Source organism: Ascochyta rabiei, chromosome 18, assembly GCF_004011695.2.
Source record: "Ascochyta rabiei chromosome 18, complete sequence".
Taxonomy (NCBI): domain Eukaryota; kingdom Fungi; phylum Ascomycota; class Dothideomycetes; order Pleosporales; family Didymellaceae; genus Ascochyta; species Ascochyta rabiei.
The window spans coordinates 833731-853012 of NC_082422.1; the positions used below are offsets into that span (position 1 = coordinate 833731).

The 19282-nt window shown below is 56.0% G+C and overlaps 10 protein-coding genes across 10 annotated transcripts, besides 8 other annotated features; 6 read left to right on the forward strand and 4 right to left on the reverse strand.

The window, feature by feature from the left end:
* Window positions 1-286: 286 nt before the first annotated feature.
* Window positions 287-1105, forward strand: EKO05_0010075 (Cytochrome c oxidase subunit 6; the record flags this gene model as incomplete). The annotated part of the gene is made up of 4 exons (XM_038942880.1): window positions 287-450; window positions 580-625; window positions 729-846; window positions 987-1105. 4 exons carry the CDS (start codon window positions 287-289, stop codon window positions 1103-1105), a joined length of 447 nt encoding a protein of 148 aa, XP_038794622.1.
* Window positions 1106-1697: 592 nt separating this feature from the next.
* EKO05_0010076 (Choline dehydrogenase) lies at window positions 1698-3497 on the forward strand (the record flags this gene model as incomplete). Its single annotated transcript, XM_038946998.1, has 1 exon — window positions 1698-3497. The coding sequence occupies one exon, from the start codon at window positions 1698-1700 to the stop codon at window positions 3495-3497; it is 1800 nt and encodes a 599-aa protein (XP_038794623.1).
* A 204-nt stretch (window positions 3498-3701) lies between these two features.
* Window positions 3702-4847, reverse strand: EKO05_0010077 (uncharacterized protein; the record flags this gene model as incomplete). Its single annotated transcript, XM_038946999.1, has 1 exon — window positions 3702-4847. One exon carries the CDS (start codon window positions 4845-4847, stop codon window positions 3702-3704), a length of 1146 nt encoding a protein of 381 aa, XP_038794624.1.
* Window positions 4848-5834: 987 nt separating this feature from the next.
* EKO05_0010078 (uncharacterized protein) lies at window positions 5835-7210 on the forward strand (the record flags this gene model as incomplete). Its single annotated transcript, XM_059637687.1, has 2 exons — window positions 5835-6197; window positions 6257-7210. The coding sequence occupies 2 exons, from the start codon at window positions 5835-5837 to the stop codon at window positions 7208-7210; spliced, it is 1317 nt and encodes a 438-aa protein (XP_059493670.1).
* A 291-nt stretch (window positions 7211-7501) lies between these two features.
* On the forward strand, window positions 7502-8677 carry EKO05_0010079 (uncharacterized protein; the record flags this gene model as incomplete). Its single annotated transcript, XM_038942993.2, has 3 exons — window positions 7502-7544; window positions 7594-7676; window positions 7730-8677. 3 exons carry the CDS (start codon window positions 7502-7504, stop codon window positions 8675-8677), a joined length of 1074 nt encoding a protein of 357 aa, XP_038794625.2.
* Window positions 8678-8783: 106 nt separating this feature from the next.
* Window positions 8784-8871: a tandem repeat.
* Window positions 8872-9457: 586 nt separating this feature from the next.
* EKO05_0010080 (chromosome condensation complex Condensin, subunit G) lies at window positions 9458-12773 on the reverse strand (the record flags this gene model as incomplete). The annotated part of the gene is made up of 2 exons (XM_038942984.1): window positions 9458-10699; window positions 10749-12773. 2 exons carry the CDS (start codon window positions 12771-12773, stop codon window positions 9458-9460), a joined length of 3267 nt encoding a protein of 1088 aa, XP_038794626.1.
* Window positions 9552-9587: a tandem repeat.
* Window positions 12080-12122: a tandem repeat.
* A 28-nt stretch (window positions 12774-12801) lies between the features above and the next one.
* Window positions 12802-12826: a tandem repeat.
* A 193-nt stretch (window positions 12827-13019) lies between these two features.
* Window positions 13020-14028, forward strand: EKO05_0010081 (uncharacterized protein; the record flags this gene model as incomplete). The annotated part of the gene is made up of 2 exons (XM_038942840.1): window positions 13020-13877; window positions 13933-14028. 2 exons carry the CDS (start codon window positions 13020-13022, stop codon window positions 14026-14028), a joined length of 954 nt encoding a protein of 317 aa, XP_038794627.1.
* Window positions 13079-13136: a tandem repeat.
* Window positions 14029-14147: 119 nt separating the features above from the next.
* EKO05_0010082 (uncharacterized protein) lies at window positions 14148-15071 on the reverse strand (the record flags this gene model as incomplete). The annotated part of the gene is made up of 2 exons (XM_038942762.1): window positions 14148-14999; window positions 15057-15071. 2 exons carry the CDS (start codon window positions 15069-15071, stop codon window positions 14148-14150), a joined length of 867 nt encoding a protein of 288 aa, XP_038794628.1.
* Window positions 14428-14466: a tandem repeat.
* Window positions 14934-14969: a tandem repeat.
* A 47-nt stretch (window positions 15072-15118) lies between the features above and the next one.
* Window positions 15119-15145: a tandem repeat.
* Window positions 15146-15431: 286 nt separating this feature from the next.
* Window positions 15432-16776, forward strand: EKO05_0010083 (NAD(+) diphosphatase; the record flags this gene model as incomplete). The annotated part of the gene is made up of 3 exons (XM_038942771.1): window positions 15432-15534; window positions 15589-16026; window positions 16079-16776. The coding sequence occupies 3 exons, from the start codon at window positions 15432-15434 to the stop codon at window positions 16774-16776; spliced, it is 1239 nt and encodes a 412-aa protein (XP_038794629.1).
* A 754-nt stretch (window positions 16777-17530) lies between these two features.
* EKO05_0010084 (Cysteine synthase) lies at window positions 17531-18715 on the reverse strand (the record flags this gene model as incomplete). Its single annotated transcript, XM_038942780.1, has 2 exons — window positions 17531-18528; window positions 18580-18715. The coding sequence occupies 2 exons, from the start codon at window positions 18713-18715 to the stop codon at window positions 17531-17533; spliced, it is 1134 nt and encodes a 377-aa protein (XP_038794630.1).
* Between the last annotated feature and the right edge of the window lie 567 nt (window positions 18716-19282).

The following is a 19282-nucleotide window of genomic DNA, read 5'->3' on the forward strand; positions in this document are numbered from 1 at the left end:
AGTAATCGTTTGCAGTATGTAAAATCAGTGAACCTCTAGCAACAGATATTCTCGACAACCCAGGACTATTGTCTTGCAAGTTTCGACCTTCAATAAGATCTCAAGACGGGATTCTGAGCTAGTCAGCGCTCGGGCCTTTCTTTCGCCTTGGCGTGGTCAGGTCATGAATCTCGCACCAACATCAACTGTGATATAACCACCCCCAACCACACTACCGCACGGCCACGACGCCCAATCTCCCCTACAACCGCCCCTGGAGCTCCTTTCAGGCCAATTGAGACACAAAATGTCTTTCGTCCGCGCAACCTCGAAGATCAGCCGTGTGGCCGTCCGTGCCCCGGTCTACCGTTCGGCCCCCGTCGCCTGGAACGCTCAGCGCGCCTTCTCTCAGTCCGCTGTCAGGTGCAGTGATGCGCACGCTGAGGAGACATTTGAGGAGTTCACCGCCAGGTATGACGCATCCGTGGAGGGGCTGCGCGCTCAGACAGGGGAAAGAGCTGTTCGGCGGGCGACGGCAGCCATTGAGCTCCAAGAAGTTTACCAGAAGCTGTATCGCTGACTTGTATGCCTTTAAAACAGGTACGAGAAGGAGTTTGAGAAGGTCAACGATGTTTTCGAGCTCCAGGTATGTCTCTCTACCACGTCAAGTCCCACGCCGGCATCGCCCAAGCCGTCCGGGTGAGCTCGTGGGGAGCTCAAGCAAGTGCAGAACGCTGACAATCCCATAGCGAAACCTGAACAACTGCTTCGCCTACGATCTTGTCCCCTCTCCCACCGTCATCACCGCCGCTCTCCGTGCTGCCAGGCGTGTTAACGACTTCCCCTCGGCCGTCCGAGTTTTCGAGGGTACGTCAATTGCAGAAAACATCTTACATCAACGCTTGGGCGGGCTGTGCCACACCGGCGCTGCGCGCATTCCAAATTGCGATCCCAGAAGACCCACAAACAGCCTTTCAGATGGCCCTGATTACTAATTTGTACTTTAGGTATTAAGTTCAAGGTTGAGAACAAGAACCAGTATGAGGAGTACCTCCAGGAGCTCGAGCCTATCCGTGAGGAGCTCGGTATCCCCCTCAAGGAGGCTATGTACCCCGATGAGAAGTAGAGAGTCACCCTTTCACGTCCGACATACCTGAACTTTTCCACCGATCCAAAGTCTCAACGAGCCTGCACGTGCCATTGTAAATGCCGATTTCATCGATTTCCTATCTAGACGGATGGAATGGAAGGGCAGGATGCTGTATCACTATGTGACGTTTTCCTTATCGCGGATTGGGTTCGAAGCTCGTTTGGAGCGTGAGGTAGAGGTAGGATGAGCTAAGCGGTATCTCGCTGTAGTAGCTGTACAGATTTTCTCGATTCAGGCTGCTGTCGTCTTTTGCGAGTGATGCTGTCTGTACACATGCTAATTTCCACTTACGAACAGCTCATGGCAGTGGCTCTTGGTCTTCAGAGAAACTAGAATGCAACAGATAACTCGTCAACAGACAGGTTGTTGGTCAAGATCTTGTATGGTAGCTCTAGTCAAAACGTAAAGCCAGTCTTCGACAGACCCTCAATAATCCAAGCATCGTTCACAGGGATTGGCCGGCCAATCAGATATCACGCTAATGCACCGCGCAATATGCAAGAGTTAACTTCAAAGCTATCGCCGCCCATTCATCAGCTCAAGACCTCTCGAGCAACTGAACACAATAATGGTTCATCCATTCTCCCTGCTTTCAACAGTGCAGCTCGTCTTAACAGCACGCAATGCCTCCGCAGCATACGACTACGTCATAGTGGGAGGTGGTACCGCGGGAATGCTCTTGGCTAACCGCCTCTCTGCCAACCCAAGAATCACCGTTGCTATTGTCGAAGCAGGAAGCTCTGCCTTCAATAATCCCAACGTAACTTACGTACCAAAGTCCATCGCAGAGTTCGGTCTGGGCTTCAACACATCTGTAGAGTGGGGATACACGACGGAGCACCAGAAATATGCTGCGAACGATTCTCTGCCTTACTGGGCTGGCAAAGGCATCGTTGGGTCGACACTGATCAACGGAATGACGTACGTGAGGGCGGAAAAGAGGCAAATTGATGCCTGGGAAGAGTTGGGTAACGAGGGGTGGAATTGGAAGAGTCTGGACAAGTACTATGTGGAGCAGGAAAGCTTCCTGACTCCAAGTGAGCAGCAAAGAGTCAATGGAGCGACATTCGAGGAAAGTGCTCATGGATACGAGGGAGGGCTTGATGTGGGGATCACACCTTATATAACTGGTCAAAGGGCTTTTGATGTTCTGAGAGAGACACATGAAGCTCAGGGATATGTATGGAACAAGGACGTGAACACGGGTAACATGCCAGGGTTCTGCACTTGGCCGATGACGCTTGATGCTTCCAAGGTGGTGAGAGAAGATGCTGCGAGGGCTTTCCATTATCCTGTTCAGGAGCGGCCAAATCTACACGTGTTTCTCAATTCTACGGCATCACATATCCTCTGGACAGACTTGGACGACGCGTCAGACAGGACCGCTTCAGGGGTTCAGATTGTGAGATCGGACGGAACCATGAGAACGCTGCAAGCTATCGAAGAAGTCATCGTAGCCGCAGGCTCCATCAGATCACCCGCCATACTCGAGCTGTCAGGAATTGGCAATCCATCAGTTTTGAGGTCGCTCGGTATCGAAACTGTTGTCGCACTCCCATCTGTGGGTTCAAACCTCCAAGACCAACCAGCAAACGGCATTGTCTACTCCTCTCCCACGAACTGGACCGGATATTCTACATTCGCAAGCTTCCTCACTGCATCGGACCTTTTCGGTCCTGACCTTTCTTCCGTTACCGCCAGCGTCAAAGCAAATCTGACATCCTGGGCTTCAACCATTCTTTCGGACTACGTCCCCAACGCCACAACACTCGCAATCCAAGAACGGTTACTCCAACACCAACTCGACCTCGTATTTACAAGCAACAGTACCGTCCCGCTAGCCGAGATTCTCTGGGCACCAATTGGCAACGCCATCGTAGCGCAGTTCTGGAACCTCCTCCCTTTCTCCCGCGGCTCGATTCACATCAACTCGACAAACCCAATATCACAACCTTCCATCAACCCGAACTTCTTCCAGCTTCCAATCGACACGCTTGTCCAAGCCGCCATCGCCGTCCGCGTTCGCAAGCTGTTCGCCACACCCCCGCTGTCCCAGCACGTCACTGCCGAAGTCACACCTGGATTTTCCGCCGTGCCGCGGAACGCGAGTTTCGCAGATAAAAGATGGGCGACATGGATCAAGGGGAGTTTTTCGGGGAACTCGCATCCGGTTACCACGTGTGCGATGATGGGGAGCGAGTTGGGCGGTGTGGTTGATAGCGAGGGGAAAGTGTACGGCACGTGTAATGTGAGGGTCGTGGATGCAAGTATCTTCCCCACGCAGATTAGTGGTCATTTGAGTGCGAGTGTGTACGCACTGGCTGGGAAGATCGCAGATGCGGTGTTGAAGAAGGCTGAGAAGGTGTAGGTTGGAGCTGGAATTCTGGGCGGGATTGGGGTGTGCCTTTTACGGCAAGTAATCCTTTTCAAAAGCTGTTCGTAACACAACCTTTGTCATATAGATCAGTCAACAAGCGGGAACAAGTGTAGCAACGTTTTGAGCCGAGAGGGTGGATTGTTCTGTGCTGTGATGTTTATCTCCATTGGTATCCATGAAAGATCATGAACATCTTCATTCTCTCTTCGCAATCCATTTCAATACCACATCAGCTATCTGTCCATTGTTCTTCTCCAGATGCATAAAATGAGCGTTCCCCTTGATGCCAATCTCACTTAGCTTGATCCACTCAGGATCAGCACCGACCTGCTTCAGATAGTTGACAATACAGTGATCGTACGTGATGTGCACGCTAGCCTCTCCGGTAATCATCAGATATGGTACAGAAGCAATGTTCGGTAGCTTGCGCGCGGGCTCGACTTGCTGAACGCACTGACGAAGCGCGGTTGTTGCATTGCCGACTGTTTCTGTGATAAGCTCGGAAGGGCTGGAGATGGGCGGCTCGTAGTCCAACGGCGTTGCTGATAGGCCGTAGGGGTTATAGGGTATGCTGCCAGTGCCAACAGTGTACCAGGTGAACGGAGTCGTGCTCGCCTCGAGATTGATGCTCGCGGCAACATACTGGGGGCAGTCGTTGGACAGTAAAATGTTTGTGGCACCACCAGCTGAGTGGGCAATTAGATACGAAGGTCCAATCAACTTGAGTAGCTGGCATCCAGAATTGCGCAGAGCATTTTCAAAAGCAGTATTGTTCGAGGTATATGGTACCATAGCCTTCTTGAAATTCTCAAAAATTGGATCGCCGGCACGGCCTGTGCCTGGCCATTGCGTATGGAGTTGAGACTGTGGGTATGAATTCGCATGTTTGACTCCGGTGAAACCTTGTTCAATCATCAAGGATGAAGACCCAGCAGTCATAGGAAAGGTTGCAAAGTCAGCCGACGTGCTTCGGCCAACCGAGGCTGAGTCTACCAAGTAGACAACGTAGCCTTTCTCAATAAAGTAAGAAGCGAACCCTTTTCTGTTGTCCGGCGTGTTGAGCCATGATGTGGCAGTGCATCCTCCTCCATGGAAAAAGACCAACGGCTTTGACTTCCGTGCTCCTGACACCGGGTTGATTTTCTCGACGTAGAGCTTATCGGCAGTGAGCTCTCCCGTGGCAGATTCAAGAGGTCTGCCTCCGACATAGAAGAAGTCGCGAGTGTAAGGTACTTCAGCTGTGTGGCAGTTGGGGCTGATGGCGTTGACTCCTGTGCAGTTGGTCCTTTGGGCAGACGTCAAGCTCGCAAAGAACGCAACCCAGAATGTTGACACGAGCATACCGAAGGTGAGTAGTGGTGATGAATGACAAAATAATTGTGATAATAAATCGTTGTACGTGATGTATCGTCGATTTTGTGTCGCGCAGACACCCATGTTCGAACAATTTCAGCCTGCAGATACCAAGGCGCGTTATGGTGTAGTTTGATCCTTCCGCCATTCCGCGCTCCCGGCTTCGTATAAACTTGCCACACGTCTACGGCAATCTCCGAATTTCCAGTCATTGGAGGATTTGGAAAGGTCGGGTCTTTGGGCCTGTAACACTCGACCCTACATGCCAACAGCATGGCAACATCGTTTGCTGACGTCACAACGCCTTACCACCAGAAGACGCGTTCTGCAAGTGAGAGCAAGGGAAATATGGGTTTTAATGCATTGCCACAATGCAGTAGAGACAAAGGTATTGTGATTGGCCAAAAGGGTGGGGGGTTGAGGAAGGAAGAGGGCACTTGAAGTACTAGTGGGCTTGGCAAGCAGGCTTTACTACCACGCCGCACGAGGTCGTATCGTCCCTCACGAACACCTTCGACTTCAGGGAACACATCGAACCTTTCCATTGCTCTTTCAAATTTGAGATCGAAATATGAGCTTTCATGAGAAACCCACCAACACCGAGGTCGCCGTCTCATCTGACTTACCCTGGGTTTACAATGCATTGAGATTATGTACAGATAACCTCCGTGGCTCCCGGTTAAAGGCGAATCCTACGGAACAGAGCAATTAACCGGCCAACTGTTCTCTGAAATATGGTGTCACTCAACTCTGATTGTCTGGTCGTATACGATTCCGGAGCAAGTCTGGGCTCGAGCGGGTTGCAACTTCCGGTGATCCCTCCTGTGCTTTCCGTGAAAGGCCTTGATCCTGCGCGCCTTGTGATTCATGGCATCTCCGTTACTTTGGTTTTGTTTCTCGAACACCTTTCAAGTCAGATACGGGGCCTGGAAGATCTAGTGACCAGTCAGTTGACATTCCTTAAGTATACCGATAATGGCATTTACACCCATCTCTCGAGCCGTGCCAACACCGATGCCGAACGACCCCCTGCTTCTGCCTACAGGTGGGTCTTCAGCGTTCATCGGGCGTCCTCCAAACAACGTGAGAGATTATTATACCATCAAGGGACTGCTTCGAATGGTGGGTATGAACAAAGCGAATCCAATGATGGGCTATCCCCTTGCTGCTCGGCCACCACCTGGGTATGTACACGAGAGCCGTGCCGTTGGGGTTCAGACCGGTCTTGTCGTCGTCATGTTGGCCATCATGATTCCGACGAGCGTACGGCTCTTCGTAAGAGCACGGACGGACCAGATGCGATTCGGTTGGGACGATTGGACCATCATTGCGGCAGCAGTAAGACAAAGTCACCCCAAAATGACTAAGATGGATTGACTAATTCAGAGCTCTGATAGATCATTGCTCTTACCTATCCTATCGCTCAGACGATGGGCCTCTACATTGGTGGTGCTGGTCTTCACACATGGGAAGTTACTTATGACGAGTACGAGATTGGCATAATGATTGGAGTCTTTTGCAAAATGACGTTTTACCAAGCCGTCAGTCTGATTAAAATCTCAATCGCCTTGTTCATTCGACGGCTAGCAAGCGGGGCCTCAAGAAGATGGAAATGGTTCTGCGACGTCTTCCTTGCCACAGTGGGTGCCTATATGCTCCTGGCCTTCTTCTGGTTGCTATTCACCTGCTATCCAATCCAAGCACAATGGTCCCTCCACACGCGCGGCATATCGGAACCGTCTCCGCAATGTTTAGATACTATCTCACAAGGGCGGATACTGAGTGGACTCCACGTTGCACAAGGCATGATCCTGCTCTCAGCACCGATAGTAATCCTGTGGACGATCCAGATGAATCGTGCCAAGAAGATTAGACTGTTCGCGTTCTGGGCTGTGGGGGGTATCACGGTACTCGGGGGCTTACTACGACAAGTGCGACCGCTGGTACATCGAGATATGACGTGGGACTACGTAGAGGTTCTGGCATGGACAAGCCTGGATCTGGCACTGGGAACCGTCACAGCATCGCTACCGGTATTGGATGGCATGCTCTCGAACGTTTGGCATTGGGCCATGACCAGTATAGGAGTATCCTCGAACGGAACAGTGAGCAACAACTCAGCACCTAGGGTACAGGAGTCAGACCCGAACGTTTCGAGTCGCATGCCATCTGGAATGCACGGATCTTCAGAGTCGGAAGAGAACATTGTTGGTAAGACGGCGGATATGGAGATGAGTAATGTCAGGGCTCGAGTGGTTGACATCCAACCATCTCCCAGGTCAAGTCTGGATAGATTTGATTTCGGGTGCCACGCAGAGACCGAACGTTCTTCAGCAGCTTCGCCATCTTGAGAGAAGGTCATGGATGTGTGTGTGAATGAACGTACGACTCGTTTGCTTCTACTAAGGCCGCATGTGAAGCGTGGGTGCATTACTCGCCGTGCAGCTGACGTCGCTTTGTGTCACGACTCGCGTTGCGCGTGCACATGTGCCTCGGCTCAACGCTTCCCCACACCCCAGCTTGTAGCCGCAACACTATCTTGCCGGCCGTTGAGCTTCCACGCTTCTTTCGTACCCGTTACAACATAAGGACGCGGTCAGTCCTTTTGGTTCACCAACACACTTCCCATCACGTACAACGTCATGCCGTTCAATACAGAGCTCACACGCGCCCTCGGCATCAAGAGTGAGTCTGCACTCGACCGACACACAGCTTCATACTGACCGTTCCCCAGTACCCGTTGTTCAGGGCGGCATGCAATGGGTAGGCTATGCCGAGCTGGCCTCAGCAGTCAGTAACGCTGGAGGTCTGGGAATCGTACGTGTTGACTGCATCCCACCACCTTCACGCCTCACTAACCCGCACTGTAGCTCACAGCCCTGACGCAACCCTCGCCCGAAGACCTCCGCAAGGAGATCCGCCGCTGTCGTACCATGACCAAAAACCCCTTCGGCGTCAACCTGACCCTGCTCCCCGCCATGGTGCCTCCCGACTACGCCGCCTACGCGCGCGTCATCATCGAGGAGAAAGTCAACATTGTCGAAACCGCAGGCAACTCGCCCGGCCCCGTGATCAAGCAGCTGAAAGCCGCCGGCACGACGATCCTCCACAAATGCACGACGATCCGACACGCGCAGTCCGCCGTCAAACTCGGCGTCGACTTCCTCTCCATCGACGGCTTCGAGTGCGCCGGCCACGTCGGGGAAACCGACATCACAAACTTCATCCTGCTGTCGCGGGCGCGGCAGAGCCTGGGCGTGCCGTTCATCGCCTCGGGCGGCTTCGCCGATGGGCAAGGACTCGCGGCCGCGCTGGCGCTGGGCGCGTGCGGCATCAACATGGGCACGCGCTTCATGTGCACGGTGGAAGCGCCGATCCACCAGAACATCAAGCAGGCGATTGTCGACGCGCAGGAGACGGACACCGCGCTCGTGCTGCGGCGGTGGAAGAACACCAGCCGCCTGTTTGCGAACAAGGTCGCGCTGCAGGCTGTCGACATCGAGAAGACGAGCGCCACGGGCAAGTTCGAAGAGGTGGCCGAGTACGTGAGCGGGAAGCGCGGGCGCCAGGTGTTCCTCAACGGGGATCCTGACTTCGGGGTGTGGACTGCGGGACAGGTGATTGGGCTGATCCACGACATCCCGACCAACGAGGCGCTGCTGAAGCGGATCGAGCGCGATGCCGTGGCCACGATGCGCCAGAACCAATCGCTGTACGTGGACGAGGGCCAGGAACCCGTTGCGCCGCATGCCAGCGTGGGGAAGAAGGAGAACAACCCCGGTGCGGAGATCTGGGGGATTGGGAAGAGCAAGTTGTAGGTAGTAGCTTTGACAACTAGACACCATCTTCCTTAGCCTAGCTCCTAGCTTACTATATCATTGTCTGTTAATCTCTTCTACACAACACCCCACCCTTACACAGTCTAGAAGAAGAAGAAGAAGAAGAAGAAGAAGAAGAAGAAGAAGACGAGGAAGAAGAAGACGAGGAAGAAGAAGACGAGCAGGAAGAATAAAACAGTATCATCTACTCAACTTCTTACTAACACAGTTTATCAAAAACTAAAACAAAGATACCATCACAAAACATCTAGTAAGTATATCACAGCACTAGACAAACACGGCACAGCAATCAGCGATAACAGTCAGTAGAGTGCAGAAGCAAAGGAGAAGCAAATACAAAAGGAAACAAAACCCAGCTAGGAGTAGATAAACAACAGGCAGCTATCTACTCTCTCCAACACAAATCTAATACAAAACTAGAGCATTAAACAAGTAGTAAAAAAGAAAATAGCATTCTTTAACTGCCAAGTATTCATTATATAGCTGGTTTGTTAGGGGGTAAGGAAGAGGTTAGATTGTGAGATGTATAGTAAGTATATCACAGCACTAGACAGACACGGCACGGCAATTTAGCGAGGATAGTCAGTAGAGTGTAGAAGCAAAGAAGAAGCGTGTGTAAGAGTGAATTGAACAGGCTGTTAGAATAAGCAAACAACGTATGCTGCCTGCCGGCCCTAATGTGAAGATAGGGTATCGAAGAAAAGATCAGGACCAAACCAACGCCGACGCCAGGTCATCAGTACATGTCGACATTTACATTTACATATCCATCTCCTCGTCGCTTGCAAGCAGCTCGTCCATGATGTCTGCTTCTGTCTTTTCTGTTTTTGTTCTCGCGGGGCGAGGCGTGCTCTCGTCGTCGTCGTCGTCGTCGTCGTCGTCGTCGTCGCTGTCGGAAGCTTCAAGCGGCATGCGTGTGCCCTCGCCTTGCATGCCGGCTAACATGGTGTCATCGTCATCGTCCACGTCCATCTCGCTGCCGTCGACGGACGGAGCGACGCTGGATCGAGGCTCCTCTGCAGGTGCTCCGCGGCCGGCTGCGGTTTCTGGTGTTACGGTGTCCTCGCGATCGTCTTGGACGACCGTGGCGTTTGCTGCCTCGCCGATTCGTTTGGCGAGGGTGGTTTCGAGTTTGACCAGGGCGTTGCGTTGAGTCGCATCTGTGCCAATCTTGTCTTCGACGGCTTCGGAGACAAGCGCCTGCAGCGTCTCGAGAAGCTCGTCATCGTTGCTCTCCTCCGTCCTCTTTGGTGCAGAGGGTGAGATGTACAGCTTGGTCAGCAGCGACAGGAGCGGTTTGCGTTCGTCTTTGGAGCAGGTGCTGGTCAACGCGCGCTCGAGAATGTCGATTGCAAGGGCGACGTGAGGCAACTCGGATTCCGCCTTGGAGCTCATCTTTCCGTCGAGACCAAGCTCCGTTTGGCCGACAACTTTACGACCGTCTGTCCAGTCGGCCAAGTGCGCAGTGATGACTGGCCAGCCCACCATCTCAGCGTCCTCTTCTTCCTCAATCTCATCACGGATGACGAGAAGCTTAGAAACGATCGGGACGGCAATGCTTGCCATGAGCTGCGCATTCTTGACCTTTGAGTGGCAGAATACCGGGAGGAAGTAGCTCAGCGCCTGCCTCACTGCAGGGTTGGTGATACCATCAGGATCGAAGTAGAGTAGCGTGAATGCCTTGACAATCTCCGCGGTCGCTTCCGGAGGCAGAATGTTGTGGAGAACCAGCTTCTGTGCTGCTTCGCAGGCGATGCTCCCGATCACGCCGTTCTCCGAAGCAAGGCCCTTGAGCAGGACCTTGACAAGGGGTTTCAGTCGTGGGTTGATATCGGGAACTTCGCTCTGTTCTGTAGTGTCGGGACCGGGCACAGGCGGTGCGAGCAGCTGTGGGTGTGTAATGATGACATCCGCGAGGACTTGAAGTGTGACTTCCTTCAGACCGTCATGGCCCTTGACAAAGCAATGGAAGAAAAGGTCGAGGTTATTGGCGGCAAGATCCTGGTCTCGTTAGCATGCTGAGCTGGAATTTCACATGGGTCTTGCCTACCTTGCTAAGGAGGGCAGCGGTGCCAAGGCAGAGGATACCGCGCTCACGGATGATAAGCTCGCGCGATTGCACCGCAGGGATAATGAGCGTGTTGAGCATGTTGGTCAGGTTGGTGTCGGACTCGAGGTCGGCGGTCACATTTTGAAGCGTGCACTGAACAATGTGCAGACACTTTGAGTAGACCAGCGTCTCCCGATTCCGTTTCTCCTCTTCCTCCTCGAGACTGAGTTCCTTTCCTGACTTGGGCCTTCTCTCCATGGGAGGAGGGCTGCTGGCCTCGGACTGCGCAGAGTGGAAGCTCTCTGGGTCGTCGCCAGCTTCCGCTGCACTGTACTCTGGATCTAGGAGGGTGTCGCGCACGTCTGCAATAGCCTCCATGACGACAGCGCAGAAGTCTGACTCGCCACGAACGCCGCATACAATGCGTAGTACCTCGATGGCAAGCTTTGTGCAGTCTTCGGGGAGTCCAGGCTTCGCGATGGCGTCTCGCATGATGTTGTACATCTGTCTCCGTCCCATCTCGTCTGAGTAATCCAGGGTGAGGCAGACGTGTAAAAGCTGTTTGGCGATGAAGCAGCCGTCTTCGATCAACTCATCGAGATAGTCTGCCTCGCTGTCGTCTTCTGCCATGGTCGCGGCTTTTGTGATGCTGTCCGTGACCGAGTTAAGGGCTTTTTGCAGGATAAACGCGAATTCCTTGACGGTGGGCAGCTTCATCTCCAACATGTCGCGCACTTGATTGTCGTCGGTGTCCTGGCAGTAGTCGTTCAGACTGCGCACAATGAAAGCAGCCGAGGGGTCCAGGTTCAGCCAAAAGTCGGTATCGAATTCGATGTCCTCGCGGTAGTCGGGTCGTCCGGCCCAGAACTCCTTCATTGCCTCATGCGCCATGCCGTCGTCGTCGTCACCTGCGTGGACGACATCAATACGTTCCAGTAACTCGCACAGAGCCTCACGACTTGGCGGCACGAGGGTGCCGGGCAGTCTCTCCTCCTCGGGCCTCGTGTCACGCTTCGAAGCGCAGTCCTCGATCCATCGCTCGCGGAACAGGCGTGCGGCGGCTTTGCGCACAGCATCGTCTCGGTCCTTCAAGCCCCAGCGAATCAGTTTCTCGCGCTGGACGAGCGAAAGGTGCCTGAAGTCGCCCAGCGTTGGTAGGAGTTTGGCGTAGAGGACTCTTCGTGTAGCCGGGTCCACGTCTCGTGCGCGCTCCCACTGGTCTCGCATTGCGGGGGGCAAGATGGGTAGGTTTGCCAGGATGGTGCGTCTGACTTGGGCGTCGGGGTCGTGGATCATGATGTTGACGAGCTTCTGGCGGATGGTGCCGGTGCCGTCGTTGTCGTCGTCGTCGTCGCTGTCGTCGTTGTCGTCGTTCTGGTTCTCTTCGTCGTCGCCCGTCATGCGGCCCAGGCCCAGGACTGCCTGGACGCGGACCGAGGGCTCTTTGTCTCGCAGGCGCTTGAACAGGGCGGCGCGAATCAGGGCGTAGACGTCGTCGTCGATCTGCTCGAGGCTGTTGAGCATGTGGGCGACTGTCTGGGTGGCGCGGAAGCGGATGGTCTTGTCCTTGGATGTGGCGAGGCGCAGGATGATGCGGAGGACTTGGTTGGTCAGGCGGCTGCTGGGGCTGTCGCTCTGGTCCTGGTCCCTCTCGGTGGCGTACCTGAGAAAGGCGCAGAGGAAGCGGATGACGCGGTCGCCGACGGGCTCGCTCTTCTTCACGTTCATGATGCGCAGGACGTTGCGCATGAGCTCGTGGTTGAAGTCGTCGCCGTCGAAGTCCTCGAGCTCTTCCTCGAGGGCCCTGTTGGCCTGCTTGGCGGTGGCGAGGGGCTCGAAGCAGCAGGCTTCCTGGATCTTGCGCAGGTTGACGACCAGCTTGCGCTGCGTGGCCGTCGTCTTCTGGGCGTCGCTGAAGATGTGCACGACGTGGGTGCGCAGCGCGGTGGCGGGCCCTTCGTCCGGTATCGCGACGGCCGACTGGCGCGTCGAGCGCGAGGAGCGCGTCGCGGTTCTCCCTGGCATGGCGGGGCGTGGTGTTGACGAGTCGACGTCGATATCGATATCGATATCGATATGCGCGCTGGCTGCGTGTTTGTTTACTGCGTCGGAGGGGCGCTAGGGCCCAAAGGGACCAACAGCGGCGCACCCCCGAATCGCCGAGTGGCCGATGCACTTTCGTTGGCGTCAGGCCGATTGCGACGTGCGACTTTCCACTTTCGTATCGTGGGACGACTTTGCGCCAGCCATCGCTCCCACCGCAACGCCGCCATGGCCGCTCCCCGCTCGCTCGCAGCCTCCTTGAGCGCGACACGGCTCGCGGCAGCCTCGTCGTCGTTGTCGTCGTTGTCGTCGTTGTCGTCGTTGTCGTCGTTGTCGTCGTCGTCGCTGTCGCTGTCCGCCCTCCGCCCGCACGTCTGCCGCTTCGCCAGCCCGGCGTACCAGACGATCCGCTGCGCAACCACGTCCAAGACGCAGCCGGCCAAGAAGAAAAAGGCGCGCAACACATTCCGCCAGTACGACTTGAAGAAGACGGAGCAGTTCGCCCTCGTCGACGCCATGCAGTACATCCGCGCCTTCGAGGTCGGGCGGAACCCCTCGTCGTCCAAGTACGAGCTGCACGTGCGCCTGCGCACCCTCAAGAACGGGCCCGTCGTCCGCAACCGATTACGCCTGCCCCACTCGGTCAAGACCGACCTGCGCATCTGCGTCATAGCCCCGGCAGACTCCAAGGCCGGCCAGGAAGCGCGCTCGGCGGGTGCATCGCTCGTCGGCGAGGAGGACATCTTCCAGCAGGTCCAGGACGGCGTCATCGACTTCGACCGCTGCATCTGCCACATCGACTCCCTGCAGAAGCTGAACAAGGCCGGCCTGGGACGCGTGCTGGGTCCCAAGGGCCTGATGCCGAGCACCAAGACGGGCACCGTCGTCGCCAACATTGGGCCCACCGTGCGCAACATGGTCGGCGGCAGCGAGTACAGGGAGAGGCTGGGCGTGGTCCGCATGGCCGTTGGGCAGCTGGGCTTCACCCCAACCGAGATGCAGGAGAACATCAAGTCGTTCATGGACGCACTGAAAAAGGACATGGCGCAGCTGCAGGACCGCGTGTCCAAGGAGATTCACGAGGTGGTGAGTGCTGGCTTGAGCTACCAGAACCGAGCACGCTTGCTAACCGCCCTGCCAGGTCCTCAGCTCCACAAACGCACCAGGCTTCACACTGAATGGCGAGTTCAAGAGCGCCAACTCGATATCACCCGCCCTCCTGACCGGGCCCTTGTAGATGCATGTAGCTTTTCTGCTGTACCAATCCATGTACCATATCACGCCACCGCTATGCTGCTATTACCCGTCTCGTCCGTCTTCACTTCTTGCGTCCGTCTTCACTTCTTGCGTCCGTCTTCACCTCTTCAGCGTCTTGAGCACCCTGATAGCCTCGCCCGATTCCTCCATATCCGCATAAATCTTCATAATCTGCAGCACCCTGCCCGACGCGGCGCTCCCAGCTCCCTTGGCTTGCTGCAGCGCCGTGCTCAGATCCAGCAGCAGCGTACTGCGCACCTTGGCCAGCCGCGGTGTCTGCGCCGCAACAAACGGCTGCTCCTCCAGCCCCTTGACCACGTCCCTGACCAGCCTGTACTGCACGACGTTCCTCCGCAGCCGCGCAATGGGCATTCCCAACCGTGCGTCCTCGTCCTCGTCGTCTTCGTCGTCGTCTTCGCTGCCATCGCTCTCCAACCCCCCCGCCTCCCTCTTGGTGACAACCAGGGCCTCCTCACACTCCCTCAACCGCTCTTCAAACTCCACCAACCGCCTGCCCACCTCCACGCCCCTCCTCAGCTCCCTCCGCCGCTCCATCAGCCTCCCCACCTCGGCCTCCCTCTCGCCAACCAAGCGCTGCAGCGCCCCGACCTCCTTCCCGAACCCCAGCAGCCCCACCCGCACGCCCTCGACCTTGTCCTCGCCGCCGCGCAGACTGTTCCCCAGCGTGAGGAAGTCGGCGTAGTTTGCATTGACGAGGTCGAGCAGCTCGCGGCTGACGAGCTGGCTGCGCGCGCGCAGCTCAGAGCGCAGGTCCTCGAGCGTCTGGTGCCGGTTCGAGAGCGTGGAGAGGTAGGCGCTGGGCGTGAAGGCCGGGTCGAGGAAGTCGGAGCGTTGGAGGGGCCGCGCAAAGGGGAGGGTGTCGAGGTCGTCGTTGTCGTTGGAGGGGTCTGTGTCGTTGTCCGAGGAGGAGCCGGTGCGGGAGTCTGGGATCTGGGGGGGGGGTGGAGTGTTAGGTGGATAGAGGGTGGCGCATGGTGGACGACGCACGTGGAATTGGCTCATGGCGACTGCGTTGCAATGGAGCCCCAAGACTTCTTCACGCTCTGTATGCTGGAGCTGGAGCTGGAGCTGGAGCTACGCACGCGTTCGGCCGTCGCGTGTCTAGTCTAGTGTACGTACGTCGTAGTCCAAGTAAAGTTGCCGCGGGCCCCCGATAAAGCTTATCGGATCCTTCGCGACGTCGAATTACCAAGCAAGCGCGCCCCTCCGTGGGGCACTAGACAGCCGTCGGCCATTGTCGCCATGCCGGCATGCGTTGGGCGTTCAAAGACTCCCTCCTCTCTGATACCTACATAGTACAGCCCGGATAGCCTTCCCGCGCTTGGACGGTCATCTGGACATCTCGCTATCCTCCGGCAGACAATGGCCCCGCTTCCCCAACCAGCGCTTCCCGAGCCCGCGCATCCCGCCGTCGACTCCATGTTGAGCCGCAAGTTTGGCAAGGAGGTGGCCAACTACTTCTCCGGTGCCCACGAGCCTACCTCTCTCACGGTAGCTGCTGCCTAACACGTCTCTCCAGGCTCCCCGCTGAACCGCGTCTCCTTCCTGCGGCCCGACCACGCGTTCCTCTCGTCTGCGCTGCGCCACCCCTCGGCAACCTTCGTCCTGTTCAACAACACCGAGCCGCTCGTCTCGTCGCCCACGGCGCTCGCCCGCGTCGCCTACGCCGATGTCGAGCCCATTGTCGGCAAGGACGTCTTCAACGCGTGCGAGGCCGACGTCATTGCGCAGTACAACTCCAGCCTGTACATCCCGCAGATCGTCTTCCTCGGGCTCGACGAGAGGAAGGAGGGCTTCGTCTACAAGGAACACTACAAGGGCCAGCCGTGGTTCGCGCTCGACGTCACGCCCAAGGAGGGGGTCACGGAGGAGGCGGAGAAGCTGATCTCGGGCCTGCGGGGCAAAGGGTTGGATTTCAGCAAGGGCCGTATGCACCTGTCGCTGCCCGCCGAGGAAGGTGAGTTTCCCGACTTTCTGTTGTGAAGAGAGAAGACGCCAACCCTTCGCAGCCGCCATCTACGCCGAGGCCCGCCACATGCTCGACTGGAACGCGCGCAACCCCTACTGCGCCTCGTGCGGGTACAAGACGCTCTCCATCAACGCCGGCTTCAAGCGCACCTGCCCACCCAAAGACGTCGCGCACGCCGTCAACACCTCGACGCCCGCCGAGCGCCCGCCCTGCGCAACCCGCACCGGCATCTCGAACCTGTGCTTCCCTCGCACAGACCCAACGGTCATCATGGCCGTCGTCAGCGCCGACGGCCAGCGCATCCTCCTCGGCCGCCAGAAGCGCTGGCCGGCGCACTGGTACAGCACCTTGGCCGGCTTCCTCGAGCCCGCCGAGAGCGTCGAGGAAGCCGTGCGCCGCGAGGTCTGGGAGGAGTCGGGCGTGCACCTCGGCCGCGTCGTGATCCACTCCACCCAACCGTGGCCGTACCCTGCCAACCTGATGATCGGCGCCATCGGCCAGGCGATCCCAGACGGCGAGAGCATCCACCTCGGCCACGACGCCGAGCTCGAGGACGCAAAGTGGTTCGCCGCCGACGACGTCAGGGAGGCCCTGCGCGCCGGCACCAGCGCCTTGGGCGAAGACCCGGGGCCCGACTACAAAGAGGGCGCCCTGAGATTACCCCCTGCGACCGCCATTGCGCACCAGCTCATCAGCGCCCTCGTCCGTGGCTTCGCGAGCGGGTCCGCCATGATTTAGGAGAGAGTCTGGTTTTATCATGTAGCGTACTGGACAATCTGTTCTTATACAACATATACATCCATCTCCCTCCACGCCAGCACAACGTTCTTTTATCAATGCCGTAGCACTATACTGCGCAGCTTGTTTGTCTTACACTAGTAAGTAGGTATACAAGCAGGATTAAACCTTTTATACTTTTCTTTCTAGTTAAGCAGAGTTTAGCAGTAGAGTAGTAGACTGTAGAGGATAATCTGTTCTTATACAACATATACATCCATCTCCCTCCACACTAGCACAATGTTCTTTTATAAATACTGCAGCACTGTACTATATAGCTTGTTTGTCTTATACTAGTAAATAGGTATATAAGCAGGATTAAACCTTTTATGCTTTTCTTTCTAGTTAAGCAGAGTTTAGTAGCAGAGTAGTAGATTATAGAGGATAATCTGTTCTTATATAACTAATATATCTATCTCCCTCTACACTAGCATAATATTCTTTTATTAATACTATAGCACTATACTGTATAGCTTATTTATCTTATACTAGTAAGTAGGTATATAAGCAGGATTAAACCTTATATGCTTTTCTTTCTAGTTAAGCAGAGTTTGGTAGTAGAGCAGTGGACTGTTGAGATGGAAGAAATAGAGATATACCACATACCTTTACAAATGCGTTGGTGCTGCACTTTAGTAGAGTTGGGTATATCGAGTAGTGGACTGTGGATTTCAAAAATAGACAGCTATACACGTCGATTGCGCAATACGGACATCTACGGCAGCACAATGTACCTCCTCAAATGCTCCGGTACGGCATCGTACAGTTTCTTCTCCTCCAGCCACTTCCGGCTAAACAGACGATCCGCGTATCGATACGCGCCATCGCACAGCAGCGTGACGACGGTGCTGCCCTTGCCCAGCATCTCGGCGACCTCTTTGGCAGCGACGACGTTCAGGCACGAACTCGCGCCCAGGTACAACCCCTCCTCGTCCAGGCAGCGGTACACCATGGCGATTGTCTTCTCGTCGCTGATGTGCAGCGATCCGTCGAGCAAGTCAATGTCCGGCGAAAGGTTGTCCGTCACGCGGCCCTGCCCGATGCCCTCGGTGATGCTGCCGCCTTTGCGCTCTGCGAGTCTGCCGCCGGATTGGAGGTACGAGTGTAGCACCGAGCCCGGGGGGTCGGCGAGGTAGCTTTTCACGCGGCCGCCGCTCTTTTCTTTCAGGTACCGCGTCGTGCCTGCCAGCGAGCCGCCGGTTCCTGTCGCGCAGGTAAAAGCGTCGATCTTGCCGCCCGTTTGGTGCCAGATCTCGGGCCCGGTGGTTTCAATGTGCGCTTGTCGGTTCGCGACGTTGTCGAACTGGTTCGTCCACACGGCGTTGTCGAGCCGCTCGGCGTGTCGTTTGGCTTGATGGTTGTAGTTTTCCGGGTTGTCGAAGGCGACGGCGGGGACTGGATACACTTCTGCGCCCAGCAGTCGCAGCAGGTCGATTTTGCCCTGCGATTGCGTGTTGGGCATGTAGATGACGAGCTTGTAGCCTTTGGACCGGCACACGTGCGCCAGCCCGATGCCTGTGTTGCCGGCTGTGCCTTCGATGACGGTGCCGCCTGGCTTGAGAAGCCCGGCTTTTTCGGCATGCTCGACGACGAAGAGCGCTGCGCGGTCTTTGACGCTGCCGCCCGGGTTTTGGAACTCGGCTTTGCCTAGCACGTTGCACCCGGTTTCCTCGGACAGCCTCTTGAGCCGGATGAGCGGTGTTTTGCCAATCGCTGGCATCAATCAGTGTGCAGTTCTTCGTGAATCGCAGCAAGTCAACGCACCATCGAGAAAGCCCCGCTGTCCAATGCCCTGCGCCTTGGAAATCCCAATCGCCGTTTGGTGGTTGGCCTCGAAAGACACGGCTTCAGCGCTTCGCCGCGCCGAGGCGGCAAATTGCCGCGCTGCTGTCCGGAACATGGTCGAGTGTGCGAGAGCAGGAGGCGTGGTGTTGAGAGCTCCAAGTCTTTCGGTGCTGGCGATGTCATGGGCGAATCACACCTCGGGACCGTGGCGACGACCCGATGTCGCAATCCCGCGGACTTGCCATCGCGCCAGCTGTTCTGGGATGGCGTGCTGTCAGCTCGCTCTTTCTTACATTCAACCACAGCTGATCTTCTCCACGATGCGTCTCGTGGAGGGCTGATGTCTTTGGACGACAACTCTCATCGTTTCTTCGGTCCGAGTTCTCGACACCTGTCTCGGTCTACATGCTCGCCAGAGCAGCACGTAATCGGCCTGCTTACGAGACGTCGGCGAATCACTAATCATATCCCCTAGCAAATCACCCAGTACAGAAGCAGAACCGCGATGCAATAGGCTACAAAGAGCCTGTGGTTTGCTGATCACCGCCCATGTGCAGAATCCTTCTTTCGTCCGCTGTGCTACGGCTTTCCTCTTTCACCTCTGGCTTCAAGCAATGCACGGCTAGCAAGGCAAATCCCAACAAATCCACTACATCTTGATGCTCGCTTCCACGCGTGCCTT